At 41.6% G+C, this 15,655-nt stretch overlaps 1 protein-coding gene across 1 annotated transcript in view; it reads left to right on the top strand.

Annotated features, from left to right (window-relative positions):
- ing3 (inhibitor of growth family, member 3) overlaps positions 1 to 4,186 on the top strand; it is a 30,090-nt gene extending 25,904 nt beyond the window's left edge. Inside the window, exons 10-12 of the mRNA XM_067999522.1 lie at positions 885 to 1,071; positions 3,430 to 3,468; positions 3,676 to 4,186. Of these exons, the coding sequence (XP_067855623.1) occupies positions 885 to 1,071; positions 3,430 to 3,468; positions 3,676 to 3,792 (343 nt within the window). The 3' untranslated portion in view covers positions 3,793 to 4,186. The remainder of the gene's footprint in view (positions 1 to 884; positions 1,072 to 3,429; positions 3,469 to 3,675) is intronic.
- The last annotated feature ends 11,469 nt before the right edge of the window (positions 4,187 to 15,655 follow it).

Raw genomic sequence — 15,655 nt, 5'->3', positions numbered from 1 at the left:
CGAAGAAATCCAACTGCCTGTACAGGGTAAAGCATTGAATCATTTTTGGCCTTAGAAGGGACAAGAGTGCATTGAGCTTCTTTTAGTCAATAGGCAATGTTAATAAAATAATAAAATATTGGTTAATATAATGCCTGTTTAAAAAATTATAGGAACATAGGAACAGGAGTAGGCCATTCAGCCCCTCGTGCCTGCTCCGCCATTTGATAAGATCATGGCTGATCTGTGATCTAACTCCATTTACCTGCCTTTGGCCCATATCCCTTAATACCTTAGGTTGCCAAAAAGCTATCTATCTCAGATTTAAATTTAGCAATTGAGCTAGTATCAGTTGCCATTTGCGGAAGAGAGTTCCAAACTTCTACAACCCTTTGTGTGTAGAAATGTTTTCTAATCTCGCTCCTGAAAGGTCTGGCTGTAATTTTTAGACTGTGCCCCCTACTCCTAAAATCCCCAACCAGCGGAAATAGTTTATCTCTATCCACCCTATCTGTTCCCCTTAATATCTTATAACTTTGATCAGATCACCCCTTAACCTTCGAAACTCTAGAGAATACAACTTGCTTATGAATACCTGAGGTCACACTTATAAGCTAACACCTATGCTGTATATGGGAGTTATATGCACCATGCTCAGGATCACACAACTGTACTATACCACAGAAGGTTCAATACTTAAATGCTGGTATACCAGTGGGCACAAATAATAGATATGGTTTGATTGTGCTCTGCCGTCTAGTGCTTGTGTTAGCAGTCTATCTAAGAAGGTTTTATTTATTTATATTGCCAACCTATTGATAAAAATGTGAACTATATAAATGTCTATAGTCTGTAGCCTGACTACCAATCTATGTTTTTTATATATTCATTAATTTTTTTCTCAGAAATAGCAACAAGTCCTCAAATCACCAGTCCTCATCATCCTCTTCATCGTCATCTTCCTCTTCTTCATCATCTGTAGTAGCACAAGAGATTCCTCAGCAGACCCCAACTTTACCAGAGTCTGATTCCAATAGCCAAGTGGATTGGACATACGATCCCAATGAGCCTCGTTATTGTATCTGCAATCAGGTGAGTTTGGAATAAATAGAACAAAGTTGTGAATAAATAGACACAAATGCACTGAATGCTAAGCACACTTTATGTTCTATTATTTTTATATATTTAAAAGCAATAGGCACAAATTGTCAGAAGATGGGTAGCTTTAGATTTCAATGCAGGTTCCAATGATTGTGAATTCACATTATCCACAGAAGTACATACTTTGAAAGCATAGTCCACAAAAAGCAGGACAAATCCAATCCGGCCAATTACCACCCATCAGTCTACTCTCAATCATCAGCAAAGTGATGGAAGGTGTCGTCGACAGTGCTGTCAAGCGGCACTTACTCACCAATAAACTGCTCACCGATGCTCAGTTTGGGTTCCACCATGACCACTCGGCTCCAGACCTCATTACAGCCTTGGTCCAAACGTGGACAAAAGAGCTGAATTCCAGAGGTGAGGTGAGAGTGACTTCCCTTGACATCAAGGCAGCATTTGACCGAGTGTGGCACCAAGGAACCCTGGCAAAATTGAAGTCAATGGGAATCAGGGGAAAACTCTCCAGTGGCTGGAGTCATACCGAGCACAAAGGAAGATGGTAGTGGTTGTTGGAGGCTAATCATCTCAGCCCCAGGGCATTTCTGCAGGAGTTCCTCAGGGCAGTGTCGTCGGCCCAACCATCTTCAGCTGCTTCATCAATGACCTTCCCTCCATCATAAGGTCAGAAATGGGGATGTTCGCTGATGATTCCACAGTGTTCAGTTCCATTCGCAACCCCTCAGATAATGAAGCAGTCCGTGCCCGCATGCAGCAAGACCTGGACAACATCCAGGCTTGGGCTGATAAGTGGCAAGTAACATTCGCACCAGACAAGTGCCAGGCAATGACTATCTCCAACAAGAGAATGCCTAACCACCTCCCCATGACATTCAACGGCATTACCATCACCGAATCCCCCACCAACAACATCCTGGGGGTCACCATTGACCAGAAACTTAACTGGACCAGCCACACACATACTGTGGCTACAAGAGCAGGTCAGAGGCTGGGTATTCTGTGGCGAGTGACTCACCTCCTGACTCCCCAAAACCTTTCCACCATCTAGAAGGCACAAGTCAGGAGTGTGATGGAATACTCTCCACTTGCCTGGATGAGTGCAGCTCCAACAACACTCAAGAAGCTCGACATCATCCAGGACAAAGCAGCCCGCTTGATTGGCACCCCATCCACCACCCTAAACATTCACTCCCTTCACCACCGGCGCACTGTGGCTGCAGTGTGTACCATCCATAAGATGTGTACTGCAGCAACTCGCCAAGGCTTCTTCGTCAGCACCTCCCAAACCCACGATCTCTACCACCTAGAAAGACAAGTGCAGCAGGCACATGGGAACAACACCACCTGCACTTCCCCTCCAAGTCACACACCATCCCGACTTGGAAATATATCGCCGTTCCTTCATCGTCACTGGGTCAAAATCCTGGAACTCCCTTCCTAACAGCAGTATGGGAGAACCTTCGCCACATGGACAGCAGCGGTTCAAGAAGGTGACTCACCACCACCTTCTCATGGGCAATTAGGGATGGGCAATAAATGCTTGCGTCGCCAGCGATGCCCACATCCCATGAACTAATAAAAAAAAATAAACTTGTAATAGTTTGTAAATTGTGGCAGATACTGAGAATGTAAAAAATGCTGCCTGGCTTTCCTTTTAGTGTAGGTACAGTACCTGGGTCACAGATGGATACGAACCGTTATTTGAGCAAATCTTGGTCCAATTACAGAAATGTGTTTAATTTTGTTGAATAAATCAAATCTGATGCTGCCATGCATTAGTGTACTAAAGGATGTGGAGACCTAAAATTCTGTTCTAATCTGAACTTCATTCAAACTATTAATTTGTTCTTCATTCCTCCCCTTCCCCATTCCCAATCACTTGGTGGAAGCTGAATGAAGTGGCTGACCAAAGGGAAGGAAAAGTATTTTCACTTTGAATGAGACTCCAACACATTCATAAATGTTGTGCGAACACCGTTGTAAAAGGTGTTGGGCACTTGGTAGACGAGTTATCTATGCTGAAACTTAATTAGAAATGTATTTCTTGATGAGGCACAAAATGTTATGACAATGCTCTAATCACGGACGAGAATGTTTAAATGACCAGAAATGCAGCAGCAAAGAAGTTAACCCATTTATTTATTAACATGCTAAAGCTGGTGTTAAAATAACACCAATTCAAAAATTTAGACTGACTGGTGTGGCTCCCATGTAAGGCATGGCCAGTCTTGGCTTGATGGCCCCAATAGTTGAATAGCCTGCTAATAACTCACTGAGCTTGAAAATATACCTGAAAATGTGTTTGTATTTTTTTCCTTCTCTTTTCAGGTGTCCTATGGTGAAATGGTAGGATGTGATAATCAAGATGTAAGTATTTTACACTATCGAATGGTTTTGAGCCATTACAACAAGCTGTAAAAAAAATTAGTTGTAAACTACACTAGGAAATAAATGAAAGATGCTATTCACGGTGAATGAATGATGCACATTCAGTGCATAAAAGTATTCCATATCGAATCACGTTTTAACAGGGTGAAATGAATCTTTCTAACAACAATTAATTTTCTTTCAAAGTGCCCAATTGAGTGGTTCCATTATGGATGTGTTGGACTAACAGAAGCTCCAAAAGGAAAATGGTACTGTCCGCAATGCACAGCGGCAATGAAGAGGCGTGGCAGTCGCCACAAGTGAACCTTAGGCAAAGGAGTTAATTTGACTGGTGCTTTGTCCAAACATGCAAACTTTAAATATAACATTGAATGAGAACAACAAATGTCTGCAATAAGTGACATTTTTGCAGTACACTTATGTTCCTATTTAAGAATGTAAAGCTTACTGATGAAACTTGGATTTTGCATTGATTTTTTTTGTGTGTAAAACACCAGATGACTAATTATCAATCTTTATTCAAAATATTCTCTTAATAAACAATCTAACTGAAGCAAAAAAAATCCCAAATATATAGTCAATATTTGTTTAAAGATGCTTTACTTTTGTGTTTAATTATTACTTCTGTGAAACTTAAAAGTTCAGCTGGCTGAAGTAAAATGCAATATGGGCAATAAAATCTTATAGAGCTGGCAAATGGTAGTGTCCTGATACATGAACAAACATTTCTATATCATATGAATGCCAGTTTGTGCCATTAGTGTTCAATGTTTTGGTGCAGCACGTTTGATATAAAGGATGTAAAAATAAAATTATCAGAATGTCTTTGATACTAAACTGATTGAAAAATATTATGACTTATGTATGTGGAAATTACATGTTTTTTTCACTTGTATTAGATATGACATTAGTGTTTAACCAGTAAATACATAATGATCGGTGAAATGTGATTTCATCATTTTTTTAATGTCTGGTAACATTGGATTATGTTGCAGTATGGCAAAACTGTTCACATAAACAAACCATTTCATGCACCTTTAGTGCATTGTAAGATAAAGGTGCAGATGGAAAAACGCAGCCTGCACATATAGAATGTACTCTTGGAACTTCCGATAATCAGCTTAAAAATGTTAAGGCTATCACACCAATCTTTGTCCATTTTTCTCACTTGCATGTGGAGACTAGACCAGATTTCTACCATTTACTTCTAACACTTATAAAATGCCCAATTTAGGTCACCCCTGAACTTCCATATCCAGTCCAAAGTATTTTAATAATTACAACTCTAGCCAGTCAACATAGAATCACAGTACAGCCCAATTGATTGAGTTACTCCTTTTTGCTAGAGTCCTCAAAGATGAAGCTGACTGAAACATATGAACTATTATTACAAACATTTTAAGTTAACACAACCAATATCTTAAGGTTAAGCATTGAGGTAAGATATGGCACTTGGGTAGAGATTACAAATCAACAGAGTATAAATCATTACAGGCATGAAAATGCACTAAGCGTATTGTCATATCACAGCCACAGCAGGATTCTCTCAATTATTGAATAGCAAAGTTATGGTCCAAGTCTAAAGTTGCTGTATGACTTGGCAAGCTTGATTCAATGTCGCTAACAAGTTAACATCATTAGATAAGACCTGGTTTCTGGATTGGGTTTTGTGGTCTTGTCTATTGACTTTCTTCTGGAAGCGTGTAATACATTGCTATCTGTGGCTGTTGCCATCTTCTCATCCTGGCTCAGCCACCTTGTTTTTATTAAGTCTCTGCTGCTATATTATACGCAAGTGTCACACTATGCCTGGAGGTATGAGATTAAATTCCGTGGTAATACATTTTACGATGTTTACTTCGTTTAGATATTGAATTTTGACTCTTAAAACTCCTGCTGTTCAGAACTGCTCAATGGTAACTTGTCTAACTTCTGAAACTTCAAAAAACCTTCTAGTTTTGATCATTCCTTCTTACTCTTCCTTGATCTTGTCCTTTTGCCCTGGCTCAACTACCCCTGGCCTGACTAGTGACTTTTGACTGCTTGAGAAGGTGGAAAGCTTTTTATATTTCAAATGTTACTGCGACAATCCCCTTTTCAGGATCAAATATTAATGTTCGGTTAACTGGGTCATGTGAGTCCCTTCAAATGCATCAATTTTCTTGGGCATATGTCAGCAGAACACACGCATTCAAATTATTCCAGTTTTTCAATCTTATGCAAACTTCTGCCAACTGATCAGTTGATGTGTAAATTGTTTGGGATTCACTCATTAAGTCCACTGTTAATTTGAAGTTGTTTTATTCAGCAATTCAAATTAAACAATTTGAATAATAGGACTGGGGTTTTGTTTTTAAGCCCAATTCAGATTCAAATTAATATTTTGAATTATGTGACTTTGAATTATAACAGGAGTAGACTATATAAATGTTAGAAAAGTGAAGCCTACCAAGCAAACTAATTAAATTACTCCATTTACTCCCCAAGGCCTTTTTGACACTTGTAATTGAAATATCTAATTTCCAAATTAGGGTTTTACATTTAATAAAAATATCAAAGAATTCTACTGGCCTAGCCACTTTCAAATACTGAAGGGTTGATATATCTCCATGCATGATTACTCACTGCTTCTGTATAATATCTCAATGTCCATTTTTTTTATTCGTTCATGGGATGTGGGATGTGGCAAGGCCAGCATTTATTGCCCATCCCTAATTGCCCTTGAGAAGGTGGTGGTGAGCCGCCGCCTTGAACCGCTGCAGTCCGTGTGGTGAAGGTTCTCCCACAGTGCAGTTAGGTAGGGAGTTCCAGGATTTTGACCCAGTGACGATGAAGGAACGGCAATATATTTCTAATTTGGGGTGGTGTGTGACTTGGAGGGGAATGTGTAGGTGGTGGTGTTCACATGTTCCTGCTGCCCTTGTCCTTCTAGGTGGTAGAGGTCGTGGGTTTGGGAGGTGCTGTCGAAGAAACCTTGGCGAGTTGCTGTAGTGCATCCTGTGGGTGGTACACACTGCAGCCACAGTGTGCCGCTGGTGAAGGGAGTGAATGTTTAGGGTGGTGGATGGGGTGCCAATCAAGCGGGCTGCTTTGTCCTGGATGGTGTCAAGCTTCTTATGTGTTGGAGCTGCACTCATCCAGGCAAGTGGAGAGTATTCGATCACACTCCTGACTTGTGCCTTGTACATAGTGGAAAGGCTTTGGGGAGTCAGGAGGTGAGTCACTCGCTGTAGAATACCCAGCCTCTGACCTGCTCTTGTAGCCACAGTATTTATGTGGCTAGTCCAGTTAAGTTTCTGGTCAATGGTGACCCCCAGGATGTTGATGGTAGGGGATTCGGCGATGGTAATGCTATTGAATGTCAAGGGAAGGTGGTTAGATTTTCTCTTGTTGGAGATGGTCATTGCCTGGCACTTGTCTGGCATTTATAGTTGATCGAAAGATAGATTTCAAAAAGTATGTAATTGGCTGTGAAGGGTTTTGGGAAGTTCTGAGGATGTGAAAGACTCTATATAAATGCAAGTTTGTTTGTTCTTCCTTTCTATAGTGAGGATAATTGTTGGTTTGATCCTGGTCTTCAAATCAGTTGGCTATGTCATGACTGAGAGGTCATTTACCATTTAAGCTTAGGGTAATTTTCACCATGAATTCAAGATCTGGAATGCAATGTCTTATTAGATGTAAATGTGGCATAGAGATACCAGATAGCAGTAGCATTGTACATGGCTAAATCACAGCAAGACCACTGAAGTGACTTTGTACCTGCTTGAATGAGTTATAGTACTAGGGGCAGCATAATCTATTATATGTAAAAATGGTGTGCATTTAATTGAAAGTTCATCGTAAGAACCTGTTATTCCTGTAGGTGGCGCTGTGATATACCTTATTCCTGTAGGTGGTGCTGTCATAGGTTTTTTTCAATGTTAAAGATATCACAATGGGGAAGTATATTGATTGCGCAATCTGGCCACTGGGTTTGGACATAATTGATCAAATGCTTTCTGAAATTTGTTGTCATATGTTTTTCCCTCAGTAACAAATTCTAATATCCAAAATAAAGGTTTAAAAAAAATCAAAAATGACATTTTGTAACCGTTAAATGTATCCATTGAATTGTCTTGTGTGTTTTAATGGCTTCAACTGTTGAAATTCTGATGAGAACTGCAGACTTATAACTGCCTATGTGACAGGATTAATTGCTGCAGTCACATGTTGGTATGATTGATTCTAGAGGTGGAAACATTTGCAAAGAATTCTGAAAAGAAGCAAATGAGAATTATAAATGATGTCAAGTTGCTAACATTATATAGTTTCTATAAACTATTTTAATCTAGTATGCTATTGTGTTAAAAAGATTTGAAGAAGACAGTTAATTCTGTAAGGGTGGAAATTGCGGAGGTACTTGCCATAATCTTCCAAACATCCTTAGATACGGGGATGGTGACCGAGGACTGGAGAATTACAAATATTACACCCTTGTTCAAAAAAAGGGTGGAAGGATAAACCCAGCAACTACAGGCCAGTCAGTTTAACGCGGTGGTGGGGAAACTTTTAGAAACGATTAGCAGTCACTTACACAAGTGTGGATTGACTAGGGAAAGCCAGCACAGATTTGTTAAAGGCAAATCACGTTTAACTAATCTGAGAGTTTTTTGATGAGGTAACAGAGGATAGATGAGGGTAATGCAATTAATATGTATATGGACTGTCAAAAGGCATTTGATAAAGTGCTGCATAATAGACTTGTCGTCAAGATTGAAGCTCATGGAATAAAGGGGGCAGTAGCAGCATGGATACAAAATTGGCTAAGTAACAGGAAGCAGAGAGTAATAGTGAACGGTTGTTTTTTGGACTGGAGGGAGGTGTACAGTGGTGTTCCCCAGGGGTTGGTACTAGGAACCACTGCTTTCCTTGATATATATTAATGACTTGGACTTGGCTGTAGAGGGCACAATTTCCAAATTTGCAGATGACACAAAACTTGGACGAGTGAACAGTGAGGAGGATAGTGATAGACTTCAAGAGGAAATGGGCAGACACGTGGCAGATGAAATTTAATGCAGAAAAATGTGAAGTGATACATTTCGATAGGAAGAACAAGGAGGGGCAACATAAACTAGAGGGCACAATTCTAAAAGGGGTACAGCAACAGAGAGATCTGGGGGTATATGTGCACACATCATTGAAGGTGACAGGGCAGGCTGAGAAAGCAGTTAAGGAAACATACATGAGCCTGGGATTTATAAATAGAAGCATAGAGTACAAAAGCAAGGAAGTTATGATGAACCTTTATAAAACACTGGTTCAACCTCAACTGGAATATTGTGTTCAGTTCTGGGCATCAGACATTAGGAAGAATGTGAAGACCTTAGAGAGGGTGCAGAAAAGATTTACTAGAATGATTCCAGGGATGAGAGACTTTAGTTAAGTGGATAGACTGGAGAAGCTGGTGTTGGTCTCCTTGGAACAGAGACGATTGAGAGGAGATTTGATAGAGGTATTTAAAATCATGAAGGGTCTGGACAGAGTAGGTAGAGAGAACCTTTCTCATTGGTGAAAGGGTCAAGAACCAAAGGGCATAGAGTTAAGGTGATTGGCAAAAGAACCAAAGGTGACATGAAGAAAAACCTTTTTACACAGCGAATGGTTAGGATCTGGAATGCACTGCCAGAGGGGTTGGCCGAGGCAGATTAAATTGTGGCTTTCAAAAGGGAACTGGATAAGTACTTGAAAGGAAAAAATATACAGGGCTATGGGGATAGGGCAGGGGAGTGGGACTAGCTGAATTGCTCTTGCATAGAGCCAGCATGGACTCTGGGCCGAACGGCTTCCTTCTGTGCTGTAACCATTCTATGATTCTATGAATTAAAATGTTTTCTATTTCTGCACCTTTTAAACCTAATGAGGCTACGTGCCTCAAATCCGTGTGACCACTTAAAACCTTAGGAATGGTGTGGAGATGCCGGTGATGGACTGGGGTGGACAAATGTAAGGAATCGCACAACACCAGGTTATAGTCCAACAGCTTTATTTGAAATCACAAGCTTTCGGAGCTTTGCTCCTTCGTCAGGTGAGTGAAGAGTTGCATAAAGGCACAGCATATATAGTCAGAGAACAATGTTCCTGGTGATTACAGATAATCTTTCTAACTGCCCTTTATCATACCTCGGCAGAGAGATAATCACAGCAATCAAAGGAGTGAATGGTGTTCAGACAGGTTAGTCAGGGAAACATTACATCCAAGAATACTGAGGTGGGGTCACAAGGGGTCAAATCAGAAAGACAGAGAGAGAGAGAGAGAGAATGACCAGTTGTATTAAAAACAGATAACTTTTTTTTGCTGGAAATCGCAGCCGGTCTGGCCACATTTGTATGGAGAACAAGCCAACTACAACTTGAGTCTGGATGACTCTACGTCAGGTGGGGTTACATGTAGCGTGATATGCACCCAAGATCCCGGTTGAGGCCGTCCTCATGGGTGCGGAACTTGGCTATCAATTTCTGCTCGACGATTTTGCGTTGTCGTGTGTCTCAAAGGCTGCCTTGGAGAACGCTTACCCGAAGATCGGAGGCTGAATGTCCTTGACTGCTGAAGTGTTCCCCGACTGGGAGGGAGCCCTCCTGTCTGGCGATTGTTGTGTGGTGTCCGTTCATCCGTTGTCGCAGTGTCTGCATGGTCTCGCCGATGTACCATGCTCCGGGGCATCCTTTCCTGCAACGTATGAGGTAGACAACGTTGGCCGAGTCACAGGAGTATGAACCATGCACCTGGTGGGTGGTGTCCTCTCGTGTGATGGTGGTATCTGTGTCGATGATCTGGTATATCTTGCAGAGGTTGCCATGGCAGGGTTGTGTGGTGTCGTGGATGCTGGGTAATTTGCTGCGAACGATGGTCTGTTTGAGGTTGGGTGGCTGTTTGAAGGCGAGTAGTGGAGGCGTGGGGATGGCCTTAGCGAGGTGTTCGTCGTCATCGATGACATGTTGAAGGCTGCGAAGAACATGGCGTAGTTTCTCCACTCCGGGGAAGTACTGGACGACGAAGGGTACTCGGTTGTGTCCCATGTTTGTCTTCTGAGGAGGTCTATGCGATTTTTTTCGCTGTGGCCCGTCGGAACTGTCGATCGACATATCCCATTCTTACGAAGGCATCTTTCAGTGTCTGTAGGTGTCCATCGCGTTCCTCCTTGTCTGAGCAGATCCTGTGTATTCACAGGGCCTGTCCATAGGGGATGGCCTCTTTGACGTGGTTAGGGTGGAAGCTGGAGAAGTGGAGCATCGTGAGGTTGTCCGTGGGCTTGCGGTAGAGTGAGACGCTGAGGTGCCCGTCTTTCATGGAGTTTCGTGTGTCCAAGAATGAAACCGATTCTGAGGAGTAGTCCATGGTGAGTTTGATGGTGGGATGGAACTTGTTGATGTTATCGTGTAGTCTTCAGTGATTCTTCGCCATGGGTCCATAGGAAGAAAATGTCGTCGATGTATCTGGTGTATAGCGTTGGTTGGAGGTCCTGTGCAGTGAAGATGTCGTGATCGAACTTGTGCATGAAAATGTTGGCGTATTGGGGTGCGAATTTGGTCCCCATGGCTGTTCCGTGTGTTTGGGTAAAGAACTGGTTATCGAAGGTGAAGACATTGTGATCCAGGATGAAGCGGATGAGCTGTAGGATGGCGTCTGGAGATTGGCTGTTGTTGGTGTTGGGTACTGAGGCTGTCGTAGCGATGCCGTCATCGTGGGGGATACTGGTGTAGAGTGCCGAGACGTCCATCGTGGTGAGAAGTGTTCCTGGTTCAACTGGTCCGTGGGTGCGGAGTTTTTGTAGGAAGTCTGTAGTGTCGCGACAGAAGCTGGGGGTTCCCTGTACGATGGGTTTCAGGATGCCCTCGACATATCCAGAATGGGAGTAGGCCGTTCAGCCCTTCGAGCCTCTTCCGCCTTTCAATTAGATCATAACTGATCCGTATCTTAACTCCATCTACCTGCCTTGGTTCCGAAATCCTTAATACCCTTGCCTAACAAAAATCTATCAATCTCAGTTTTTAAATTTTCAATTGATCTAGCTTCAACAGCTTTTTGGAGGACAGTGTTACAGATTTCCGCTACCCTTTGTGTGAGGAAGTGCTTTCTGACATCACCCCTGAATGGCCTAGCTCTATTTTTAAGGTTATGCTCCCTTGGTCTGGACTCTCCCACCAGAGGAAATAATTTCCCATCAAATCCTTTAATCATATACTGGTGAATCTGTGCTGCACCCCATCCAAGGCCGATATATCCTTCCTGAGGTGCAGTGGCCAGAACTGAATGCAGTGCTCCAGATGGGGTCTAACCAGAACTCTGTACAGCTGTAACATAACTTCCACCCCTTTGTATTCCAGCCCTCTTCAGATAAAGGTCAACATTCCAGTAGCCTTTTTAGTTATTATTTGTACCTGGCCATAGCTTTGAGTGATTTTTGTACTTGAGCCCCTAAATTGTGCATATGAACTTTCAAAAGGTGTTTGATAAAGTGTCACATAATAGACTTGTTAGCAAAATTGAAGCCCATGGGATTAATGGCTGTGTGGATACAAAATTGGCTAAAGGACAGAAAGCAGAGAGTAGTGGTGAACAGTTATTTTTCAGACTGGAGGGAAGTGTGCAGTGGTATCCCCCAGAAGTAAATGTTGGGACTACTGCACTTTTTGATATATATTAATGACCTAAACTTGGTTATACAGGGCATAATTTCAAAGCTTGCAGATGACTCGAAACTCTGAAATGTAGTGAACAGTGAGAACGATAGGAACAGACTTCAAGAGGACGTAGACAGACTAGTGAAATTGGCAGACAGATGAAATTTAATGCAGAGAAGTGTGAAATGATTCATTTTGATAGGAAGAATGAGGAGAGGCAATATAAACTAATTTTGAAGGGGTGCAGGAACAGAGAGATCTGGGGGCGTATGTACACACATCTTTGAAGGCAGCAGGATAAGTTGAAAAGGCTGTTAAAAAGGCATACAGGATCCTTAGCTTTATAAATAGGGGCAGAGAGTACAAAAGCAAGGATGTTATGCTAAACCTTTATGAAACACTGGTTAGGTCCCAGCTGGAGTATTGTGGCCAATTCTGTGCACCACAATTTAGGAAGGATGTCAAGGCCTTCAAGAGGGTGCAGAGGAGATTTACTAGAATGGTACCAGGGATGAAAGACTTCAGTTACATGGAGAGACTAGAGAAACAGGTTGTTCTGCTTAGAGCAGTGAAGGTTAAAGGGGATATTTGATAGAGGTGCTCAAAATCATAAAGGGTTTTGATAGACTAAATACAGAGAAACTGTTTTCAGTGGCAGAAGGGTCAGTAACCAGAGGACACATTTTTAGAGTAATTCTCAAAAGAACCAGAGGCGACATGAGGGGAAAACAATTTAAGCAGCGAGTTGTTATGATCTGGAATGGACTACCGGAAAGTGTGGTGGAAACAGAGTCAATAATAACTTTCAAAAGTGAATTGGATGAATACTTGAAGGGGAAAATTTTGCAGTGTTATTGGGAAAGAGCAGGGGAGTGGGACTAATTGGATAGCTCTTTCAAAGAGCCAGCATAGGCATGATGGGCCGAATGTCCTCCTATGCTGTATCATTCTATGATTCCATGATCTCTGCTCATCCACAGTTCCAAGCTTCTTGTCATTTCGAAAATACTCTGATCTATCCTTCTTAGATCCAAAGTGGATGACCTCACACTTTCCCACATTGAACTCCATCTGCCACAGTTTTTCCCACTCATTTTAATCTATCAATGTTCCTTTGCAACTTTCTACTTCCATTTACACTATTTACTGTGCCACCTAACTTAGTGTCATCAGCAATCTTAGATGTATGTCTCTCTATTCCTTCATCCATGTCATTTATAAATATAGTGAAAAGCTGAGGCCACAGTACAGATCTTTGGAGAACAGCACTAGTCACATCCTGCCAATTTAAGTACATACCCATTATCCCTATTCTCTGTCTCCTACCTCCTAACCAATTCCCTATTCAAACCAACAGGTTGGCTCTAATTTCATGCATTCTCATTTTTGTTAATAGTCTCTTATTTGGAACCTTGCTGAACGCCTTCTGGAAGTCCATGTAAGTAACATCCATAGGCACTCCCTTATCTACTACTTTAGTTACTTCCTCAAAAAATTCAATTAGGTTCGTTACTTACTCTTTACAAATCTTTGATCAGCTCATATTTGTTCAAATGCTCAGTCATTCTGTCCCTAATAACAGATTCTAGTAACTTCCCCACAACTAACGTTAGACAAATAGGCCTATAATTTCCTAGTTTAGCTCTCTTACCCTTCTTAAATAGTGAAGTGACATTGGCAATTTTCCAATCCAAGGGGACAATTCCTGAATGAGAGAGTTTTGGTAGATCACGGCTAAAGCATCAACAATTTCCTCACCTATTTTAATGCCTTGAGGTGGAAACCATCGGGTCTTTAATACAAAAACCTTAATGCAAAAGTATTGTTTAATGTCTGTACAGATAATTTTAAAATAAGTATCTACCTTATATGCAACAATATTCACATTCTATTTCTGGGAGGGATTAACAGATAATGTCTTCAATTCGGGCATTTTACAGTGAAACTAAACAACTTTATAACAAACCAATCAATTTCAATGAACTGAACCAGTCCTATATAATTCAAACCTAACCAAAATAATACCTATTGAATATTTTTTTAACAATCTTGCTCTAAGAATTTAAGATCTATTATAACTTCATTATTCGACAGTTCTCAATTGTGTTTTATTTTTGCAAGGAAAAAGCTTCAATCAAACCTTTAGATACAAGTTGATGGTCGTTTAGACATAAATAAAGTTTAATATATACAAGGACTTACTACTAAATGTTTCTGGAATTGAATATATTGTTGACTTCCAAATGTGAGTTTAAGTGGATTGGAGTAATTTTTTTCCATAAAATATACTTTATTCATAAAATTTGCAGCAATATATATAATAGTTGTCATGTCACATTCCAAATGTACACAATACAGATTATACAGTTTGCAGGTTACATCAAGTGCAGTTCAATGAACACATTGTACATAATCACAGTTCATGACACACTAGGGTGCCTCATTGCATTACACTCAATACAGATTATTGATTACAAATTCATTACAAGTACATTACAGGTACATTACATCAATTTGAATTTTACATTCTGCCTGGGGGGGGGAGGTTTCCCTGATTACAGCCCCTCGGTATACAATGGCGGGAAGGCTCTAAACGGTTGCCTTTCCCCACAGAGCCTTTGCGGCGGCCACACCCAGCGTCAGTGCGTCCCTGAGCATGTAGTCCTGGACCTTGGAATGTGCCAGTCTGCAACACTCGGTCAAGGACAGCTCCTTGCACTGGAAGGCCAGCAGGTTTCGGGCAGACCAAAGGGCGTCTTTCACTGAGTTGATGGTCTCGGTGTGCGTTCCCGTGAACAGCCCATAGAGCACAGAGTCCTGTGTTACGGAACTGCTCGGGACAAACCTGGACAGATACTACTGCATCTCTCTCCAGACCTTCCTTGCAAAGGCACATTCCAGAAGGAGATGGGTGACGGTATTGTCTCCACCGCAGCCTCCTCTGGGACAGCGCGCGGTGGCGCTGAGACTCCGGGAGTGCATGAAGGATCTGATGGGAAGGGCCCTTCTCACCACCAGCCAAGCTATGTCTTGGTGCTTGTTTGAAAGCTCTGACAATGAGGCGTTCTGCCAAATGACATTGACAGTCTGCTCGGGGAACCAACCAACAGGATCCATCATCTCCTTTTCTCGCAGGGTCTCGAGGACGTTACGTGTGGACCACTTACTGATTGCCTTGTGGTCGAAGGTTTTTTTTGCATAAACGTTTTGACGAAGGACAGGTGGGGCGGAACGGTCCAACTGGACGGAGCGTTCGGTGACAGGGTGGCCAGGTGGGTTGGAGAAATTAATACTGTAAAAGATTCCAATAATGTTAGCAGTGCTCATTAATCAGAGGTTCACTCGATATACCGGTTTACTACCGCTTTTGGATTGATGTGCGCCTAAATCATCAATACAAGTTTATCAATACATCAATAATCATCAATACAAACTCCAGCATAACTGAAGAGTCAGGCCCTTATCTAAAAGAAGAAAAAGATTAGAGGGGATAGTTCCA

Source organism: Heptranchias perlo, chromosome 18, assembly GCF_035084215.1.
Source record: "Heptranchias perlo isolate sHepPer1 chromosome 18, sHepPer1.hap1, whole genome shotgun sequence".
Taxonomy (NCBI): Eukaryota; Metazoa; Chordata; class Chondrichthyes; order Hexanchiformes; family Hexanchidae; genus Heptranchias; species Heptranchias perlo.
Note: the sequence above shows the minus strand (reverse complement) of the source record. Positions and strands in the feature narration are given on the sequence as shown.